Source organism: Spermophilus citellus (assembly GCF_964194105.1).
Source record: "Spermophilus citellus genome assembly, chromosome: 4".
NCBI classification, from domain to species: Eukaryota; Metazoa; Chordata; class Mammalia; order Rodentia; family Sciuridae; genus Spermophilus; species Spermophilus citellus.
In genome coordinates, this window is record NC_138185.1 from 106381622 (window position 1) to 106390735 (window position 9114).

General features: G+C 41.6%; 1 protein-coding gene across 2 annotated transcripts in view; it reads left to right on the forward strand.

Moving 5' to 3' along the window:
• Positions 1-9114, forward strand: part of PTPN9 (protein tyrosine phosphatase non-receptor type 9) — an 84787-nt gene extending 75673 nt beyond the window's left edge. Inside the window, exons 11-14 of one of the 2 annotated variants that reach the window (XM_081292210.1) lie at positions 3712-3790; positions 5691-5841; positions 6241-6448; positions 7253-9114. In XM_081292210.1, coding sequence (XP_081148336.1) covers positions 3712-3790; positions 5691-5841; positions 6241-6448; positions 7253-7467 — 653 coding nt within the window. In that variant the 3' untranslated portion in view covers positions 7468-9114. The remainder of the gene's footprint in view (positions 1-3711; positions 3791-5690; positions 5842-6240; positions 6449-7252) is intronic. The other variant, XM_081292209.1, reaches the window with a different exon arrangement.

Here is a 9114-nt window from a genome sequence, read left to right on the forward strand (position 1 = left end):
AGCTATGTGGTATAGGAAGGGATGTGGATGAGGTTGGAAGTCAGAAATGTGAAAAAGGTGCTCTCATTTTCTTCTTTTTATTCAGGGCCTTACACTTGCTAGTCAAGTGCTTTATCAATGAGCTAACCCCCAACACTTTTTATTTTATTTTGAGACAGTGTCTCACTAAGTTGCCCAGCTGGCTTTGAACTTGTGATCCTCCTGCCTCAGTTTCCTGAGTAGCTGGGGTTACAGGCATGGCTAAAGCATCTGGTTTCTTATTATCTTCTTGATATGCATACAAGGGTAATGAATATCCACTGTAGAACACTTAGGAATCTACAATAAAAATCACAACCCCAAGATTCAGAGATACTGTTAGCATCTTGCAACACCTCCTCCTATATCTTTTCCTATGCATACAGATAGATAATATTTGATAGAACTGGCTTTTTCTACACATCAGCTCAGTTTTTCGTGTAATTTTTTTTCCAATCTAGTGGTATCATAAACACCTGTTTGTGGCAAAAAAATACACTTTTTTTTTTTTTTTTTTTGATACTGGGGATTGAACCCAGGGTGTTTAACCACTGAGCCATGTCTTTTTTTCCTTTCTTTCTTTTTTTTTTTATTTTTATTTTTAAATTTGAGACTGGGTCATGCTAAATTGCTTACAGCCTCACCAAGTTGCTGAGGCTGGTCTTGAACTCGCAATCTTCCTGCCTCAGGCTCCTGATTTGCTGGGATTACAGGTTTTTGCCACTGTACCCAGCCTTACGATATCATTATCAATTGTATAAATTTGGGATGTGCTATAATTAAATCCTCTCTTCATGGACATAAAGCTTATGTCCAATAACTCACATGCTTTTGGCAGTGTCTACTTTTGCAAAGATGTAATGGAACTCTAATATCATAAGAAGTTAGTGCTTACTAAAAGACTTTAGCACAAATTGTAATGGAACCAGTGAACTTTCAGGCTGATCAACGCTCCTTCCTTTCTTTATTTTCCTCCTTCCCCCCCGCCCCCGCTACTTTTTTTATTTAGGTACTGGGGATTGAACTCAGGGGTGTACCCCCACTGAGCACATCCCCAGCCCTTTTTATTTTTTCTTTTGAAATAGGGTCTTGAGGGCTGGGGATGTGGCTCAAGCGGTAGCGCGCTCGCCTGGCATGCGTGCGGCCCGGGTTCGATCCTCAGCACCACATACCAACAAAGATGTTGTGTCCGCCGAGAACTAAAAAAAACTAAATAAATATTTAAAAAATTAAAAAAAAAAAAAAAAAAAAAGAAATAGGGTCTTGATAAGTTGCCCAGGCTGGTCTCAAACTTGCAATCCTCTTGCCTCAGCCTTCCAGAGTTACTGGGATTATAGGTTTGTGCTACTGTGCCTGGCCCAAATCAACCCTTGATATTGAAAGTAGAGAGAGAGAAAAACACTGGAAACATAAAAGGAACCGTTCTGAACTGTTTGTTACTTTCTTTTTTTTTAAATTTAGTTTTTTATTTGTTACTTTCTTAATTGGAAGAGAGTTGGTATTCCACATGTGTCTTTGATAGTTGCTGAGCATTCATCCCTAGAAGGTTCTAACTATGAAAGGAGAACTTGACAATATGGCCCTTGCTCTAAAGACCATGATTACTGAGGCATAAATTACCATAAAATAAAATGTCTAATGTATGATCATATAAATTGAATGCTTATGCTGTTTAGACCCAAATGTGCCATCAAGAATTTAGAAGCGGGGGCTGGGGATGTGGCTCAAGCGGTAGCGGGCTCGCCTGGCATGCGTGCGGCCCGGGTTCGATTCTCAGCACCACATACCAACAAAGATGTTGTGTCCGCCGAGAACTAAAAAATAAATATTAAAAATTCTCTCTCTCTCTCTCTCTCTCTCTCTCTCTCTCTCCTCTCTCACTCTCTCTTTAAAAAAAAAAAAGAATTTAGAAGCTAGACACAGTGGTACACAACCATAATCCCAACAATTGGGAGGCTGAGGCAGAAGGATTTCAAGTTCAATGCCAGCCTCAGAAGTTTAGTGAAACTCTATCTTATAAAAATGAGTACATATGGGCTGGGATTGTGGCTCAGAGGTAGAGTGCTTGCCTACCATATGTGAGGGACTGGGTTCGATCCTCAACACCACATAAAAATAAAGATATTGTGTCCACTTATAACTAAAAAATAAATATAAAAAAATGAATACATATATACAATAAATAAATAAAAAGTAGTTGGGTACAGTGGCACATGGCCTGTAATCTCAGCAACTCTGGAGGCAAAGGCAGGAGGATCACAAGTTTAAGGTGAGACCCTTTCTCAAAATAAAAAAAATGTAGAGGGCTGGGAATATAGCTCAGTTGTAAAGTGCTCTAGGTTAAATCAATTTAAAAATAAGTAAATAAATAGATCAGAGAAGAATAAGCCCTCAAGGAGTGTGGGAGTCAGAGAAAGCTTTGAGTTAGAAGCCATACTTGAAAATGGATAGTAAGTGAATGGCATTGGAGATGAGGGTGGCAGCTTGAGCAAAGGAATATAGGCAAAAGTGCCATGGTGTGTCTGTATTGTGATAGAGCAATTTTTATGAAATATTAAACTGTTGCTGGTATTCAGAACAGACTGGAATGAAAAGAGACCTATTTAGAAAAGTAAATTTATGGTTTTCATTAACTCAAACAAAAAAAGATGTGGTTCTTATTGCCATAAAATTGGTCAGGAAGAGTAGGAGGAAGGTGAGGGCAAAACTATAAAAGCCAAAATACTTTAAAGGCAGAAATCTAGGATTTGATAACTGCTTCTGCGAGATGAAGGCAATGGATAAGTCAGATTTGACTTCAGCTTTTTATGACTGAATCCTTTAAGGATGATAGAATTGTTAATAGAAATGAAAGTGTTGGAAGATAATACTAATTTTGAAAGAGACCGTTGAAAACATAAGGGAATCTGAGAGATCAGGGAGCACAGGAGAATGGCTTGCCTTTTTTTTTTTTTTTTTTGGTCGTGGTGCTGGAGATTGAACCCAGGGCTTTGTGCATGCAAGGCAAGCACTCTACCAGCTGAGCTATATCCCCAGCGCTGAGAATGGCTTCTTAAGCAGCCAGTTATTATAAGGCTATAAAGCTTAAGTTATAAAGTCACCAAGCTTAGGTGAGATGGAAAGAGCCAGAGACATATACCCAGGTGGGACTGTCATCCTGGTAGTGATGATGGCTGAAGCTCTGATGGCTAAGGCACTGAGAAGGTATCTAACATTGCTTCCGCACAGTACCTGTGCACATCTTATCCAAACATTTTGCTAATGTGCACATTCTGCATTTATTTTCTTCCTTCCTTCCTTTTTTTTTTTTTTGTACCAGGGATTGAATCCAGGGGTGCTTAACCACTGAGATGCATCACCAGCCCTTTTTATTTTTTGAGGCAAGGTCTCAGTAAGTTGCTTAGGGCCTCGCTAAGTTGCTGAGGCTGGCTTTGAACTTGTGATCCTCCTGCCTCAGCTTCCAGTGCTGCTGGGATCACTGTGGGTACCACTGTTCCCAGCATATTCTGCATTTGTAACATTTTCCCACACACTGCTGGTGTGGTTTGAAGGACCACACTGAATAGCAAGTATGGAGCAAGAGCAGGGAGCTAACATATGTGCTTTGGAGTTCTATTTGGAAGAAAAGCAAAAGAGCCTGTGAAGGAATATAGTGCTTCCCAGGATCATGTTCCTCATCTTCTTGTATTCTAGGCCCTCTGGAGAATACTTATCGTGATTTCTGGCTCATGGTTTGGGAGCAAAAAGTCTTGGTGATTGTCATGACCACCCGGTGAGTTCATCTTTTTCCTAAAACTCTCTACCCTCACCCAGACTCCAAGCATGGGTGATTTAAGAAGAAAGTTTAGGGGCTGGGGATGTGGCTCAAGCAGTAGCGTGCTCGCCTGGCATGCATGCGGCGCTGGGTTTGATCCTTAGCACCACATACAAAAAAAAAAAAAAAAGATGTTGTGTCCGCCAAAAATTAAAAAAATAAATATTAAAATTCTCCCTTTCTCTCTCTCTCTCTCTCTCTCTCAAAAAAAAAAAGAAGTAAGTTTAGGGGCTGGGGTTATGGCTCAGTGGTACAGCACTTGTCTAGCATGTGTGAGGTATTGGATTCGGTTCTCAGCACCATAACAAATAAATTGACAAAATAAAGGTCCATTGACAATTTAAAAAATATTTAAAAAGAAAAGGAAGTTTAGCTCCTAGAAACTGAAGTGTTGGAATGTGACGGCAAAGAGTTAGCAATACTTGGGGCTGGGGAATATAGCTCAGTGGTAGAGTGTTTGCCTAGCATATGTAAGGTCCTGGGTTTGATTCCCAGCACAACACATGTGCATGCACATAAACACTCAAAACAAAACAGCAAAATACCAAATAAGAGTTAGTTACCTTAGCTTTTTCTTAACTGATGTAGAGTTAACAACTCAGGTTATGGTAGAGTTAGATAGATATTTTTTATGTGGTGCTGAAGATTGAACCCAGGGTCTCACATGTGCTAGGTGAGCTACCTCTGAGGCACAGCCCCAGCCCAGAGATCTTACTTTTTAATGCTTATAATTCATAGCTCTTGTGACCCTGGGCCTGTGATAGCCTCTGAGGTCCTGGCCTTGTCCACTAAAGGACAATTCATCTTGAATCTGACCCGTTTCCAGATAGGCTCTGTCTTCCTGGGTACTAAATCGGTTCCCTTTTGCTGTCCATTTCCTGTGTGTGTGTGTGTGTGTGTGTGTGTGTGCACATATTATAAGGGATTGAACCCAGCATTGCTTTATCACTGAGCTACAGCCTCAGCTCTTTGACAGAATGTTGCTAAGTTGTTGAGGCTAGTCTCAAATTTGCAATCCTCCTGCCTCTCAGCCTCTTGAATCACCAGGATTACTTGTGTGTGTACTTCAGCTACTTTTGACCATTTTCTTGCTCATCCATATTTCCACCTGTGGGGGAAGAGAAAAAAAGGAGGTAAAACAGTGGGTCAAGCAGGAAGCTCGAAATAAAGGAAGGTTTTTGAAATTTTTGTGTGCAAATCTGCCAAATTTAAAGAATTAACTTAATTAATATTATCATTGCCATTATGATAATTATAACCTATTTCAGATGAGGAGGAAGGAAATGTTTGCTCAGTTGCCTTCTTGAAGGCACTGTTACAGCTGCTTCTGTTTGGAGAGGTAATAGTGGGAGAAGTCTCACCTTGGAGTAATTTAGGACCACTGAATAATGATAATGTGGATTTAATGCCTTTTCATAAACCTGCCTCTAGCATCCAAGACCTATGTCTTTCTCACTCCTTTGTTAGGCAGGGGTCTTAATTGGAGAAGAATAAATAAACAGTGGCTAAGGTAATAGGCCAGAGAGTTCTGTCTGACCCACCATATTTCTCTGCTGTCTCTTTGTGTACTAGAGTTTATCCCAGATATGTGAGATGTACCAAAAAGTATTAGAAAAGACACCAAATGAAACATTAAGTGCACAAAGTGTCTGCTAAATGAGCACATGTAGAAACTTTACCTGCTTTTACATCTGCTTAAAATTAAGAGGTTTTTATTTTCTGCTAAGAATCAATGTGTAAGTTAGAGGCAAAGCAGGACATGACATTTCTGTCTATAGGTACAATAGGTCATTGGGGGAGTGGGCTTGTTGCTTTGAAGAGGAAGGATGGAGGTTTACCTTGCTCTGTGTGTGTTCAGCTTTGAGGAAGGTGGCAGAAGAAAGTGTGGCCAGTACTGGCCTTTAGAAAAAGACTCTCGGATTCGATTTGGCTTCCTCACGGTGACCAATCTAGGTGTGGAGAACATGAACCATTATAAGAAAACAACACTAGAAATTCACAACACAGAGGTAAATCCGGGTTTCTCTTTATTCCTTTGAAGCTGGGGATAGAACTCTTTCTGTAAAGAAAATTTCTAGAGGTAATAGATAAAGTTCCAGGCAGGTTATATGCTGCTGTTTATCTGGGTACAAAATGAGAATATTCAACTCAGAGCCAATATAGTAATATTATTTCAACATAACAGTGGTGTTACAAAGAGTAAAACTTTCAGGATAAGAAAAGTGGATCCTGCAATGCAGCAATTCTACCCTTTCCAAACATTTAATCCTTCCTTTAGATTTGCAGTAGAGAAGCAATTGTGGTAGAAGGGAGCCCTTGGCAGAGTGTTGAGAATCTAACAAAATCCAAGGTAGTCAGGGGCAGATAGAAATTACCTCCTTAACTTTTGCATCATTTTTTCATCTAAGGAGCGGCAGAAACGCCAGGTGACCCACTTCCAGTTTCTGAGCTGGCCAGATTATGGTGTCCCTTCTTCAGCAGCTTCCCTCATTGACTTCTTGAGAGTGGTCAGAAGCCAGCAGAGCCTTGCTGTCAGCAGTATGGGAGCACGCTCCAAAGGACAGTGTCCTGAGCCACCCATTGTGGTACATTGCAGTGCAGGCATTGGCAGGACAGGTAATATACTTAATGCACCGCTTGGTATATCCTGAGGTGTTAGGGGTTGGAAGGAAGAACAAAGCTGTTCAACCACATTTGTGATTGCAATAAAGAACTCATTTGGTGGTAAATTGCTATGAAAATTGCTCTTTAATATCCTTTTGGTTATCCCTAATGCTAGGTGGTGGCCACAATGTTTACTTTATAAACCAAGCCCACTAGGGATTGAAGTTTTATACTTTCCATTGCCATGGTTATCTTCTGACCCTGACGCTTTATCTTCATCACTCTGGGTGTTCCAGAGAGCTTAGCTGAGTTGCTGCTTCCTTCACATTCCCTTTTTCCAGCTGGGTTTCCACCCTGTGTTGGACTCTGTTGTCTGGAAGTCAGGTAGTAGCTTTTGCCTTAAGGGAATGTACACAGCAAGAACTCCTGGACTTTCTAGTTCACAGGTCCCTTTGGGAGAAAGTTATGAAGGATAGATTTGTGTTAGGCCTCTGTGGAGAAGATACAGAGTGTCTGGAAATTGGGTGTGGGAGTACTGTCACTTTGTCCTAGATTGAAGATACATTCCTCTTTGTTACCTACCTTTGTTATCCTGTTGACCCCATGTGTGTCCTGAGAGACAGGAGGCTTTTGCTTTTCTCTGGCCTTCAGTACTCTGTGACCTCCTTCCTGAGTCCTCCAGCCTGAGGATATCTGGCCTCCTGCCAAGAGGCATCTTGCCTTTGATTTCACTCATCCAATCCTGCCTGGGTTATTTAGTGAAGGGAGGGAGATAAGGGAGGTAAGCCAGACATGACCTTTTCTTTCTTTCTTCAGGTACCTTCTGCTCGCTGGACATCTGCCTGGCACAGCTGGAGGAGCTTGGCACCCTTAATGTATTCCAGACAGTATCACGCATGAGGACCCAGAGGGCCTTCAGCATCCAGACCCCTGAGCAGTACTATTTTTGCTACAAAGCCATCCTGGAGTTTGCAGAGAAGGAGGGAATGGTGCCCTCTGGCCACAGTCTACTGGCCATGGAGGGGCAGTAACTGTCCTACAAGTCTTCTTCCTGCTGGCCAGCCTTCCTTCAACTACCCTGGACACCGCTGAGCCTATAGGTTGCCATCAGTTTTGCTGAAGCCATGGATCAACCTCTTTCTCGTGTCTCCTGGCGCACGTGTTGCACGCAAGGCAGCCTTTCCTTTTGGCTAGATAGATGTGGTGAAATTGCCACTAGAAAGGGCCAACAACAATGTGTTCTTAATTCCTAGCACCTGCTATCGAACTGTGCCTTATTAAAACCAAATTGTGGCTATTGATTTTTGCCAGGGGCCCTGAGGTAAGTGGGGAAGGAAACTCCCTCCCCCTTTCCCAATGCCATTCTTTTTCTGGAGGTCTCCTCTCTTCCACTCCTTCCCTTTGCTAGGATTTGATGGGGAGGTTTGTGCTCAGAGAGCTTGACCAAGTTACATAATCTAGAGATTGTCCCGAGTGCCAAGCACGTTTATACATAGGGCGTATATTCCAGTCCTTTTTGTCATTCTGTGTGTGTGCACCTGTGCATATGTGCACTTATGTGTATGGGTCCATATGTATGTGTGTATATAATATATATTGTATGTGATAATATGGTCATATCCTATAAATACATATATACACAGATACTCTTTGTAGACATTTCTGGGGCTCTGTGTTATGGTTCAGAACTCCTTGCTTCTTAGACCTTGCTGTTTATCCTGGACTATCAGGGTTGGGGATCATGGCTCCTGTTGTCAGACATCAGAGTGATGGAAGACGACACACACACATCTCCTCCCTTCTCCTTCCATAGGCCCTAATCCTTAAATAATGACTTCTTTCCTTTTGGGTTCTGCCTGTTGGAGCCAAGAATACTGGTTTATGGTGACACTGATTTAATTCAGCATGAATTGTCCTTATCTAACAGTTTTGCTGTTTACTTTGATGACTTTGAGAACAGACCTCCACTGTGATTCCAGACCCTGTCTTTTCTTTCACTCCCCCAAGTGGAGGACTGCAGGTAGAAATGAATTCATTTAGCATTCAGAGCCAAAAGCAATCGGTACGAAGCCTACGAGGAAAAAAAGGGAGCCCAATGTGTGAGAGAGTAATCTATGAGAATCCCTTCTTGGGAAAACAAGTTTGGGTCCCTTTTTCTTTTGTTTGAAGGTTCCTTTTCTTATACAACATGGCCCTATCTACTGAGATGCTCATCTCTCCATGCCTGCTAGCTTGCCAGACCCTAGAGCTCAAACTGTGTGGGTCCTGTGCCAATAAAAAGCTTAGCCCCTGGCTGGGTGAGATGGTCCCTTGCAATCAGTCAAATCCTTCCTACCCAACCTGTTCCTGCCTGCTCCTAGCCTACGCAACCTGATGTGCCAGGGATGGAATCAAGAGCCCCCAACATTCTACATTCCCAAGAACACCCTGGAACCTCCAAACCTTCGTCCCCCATTACAGAAGATGAGGTTGGCAGCTGATCAAACCTCAATAATTTTATACTGTAATAAGCTCTTTGAATGTGTATATTCTTATTTTTTACAATCATTTCATTTTGTATTTAACATCAATGAACTGAGTCAGATTCAGAAAATAATTGTAATGTTCATATTCAATATCTTCAGTGATACAGTTTTGTATTTACATATAAATATACCAACATGATCAAACCCTTTTAG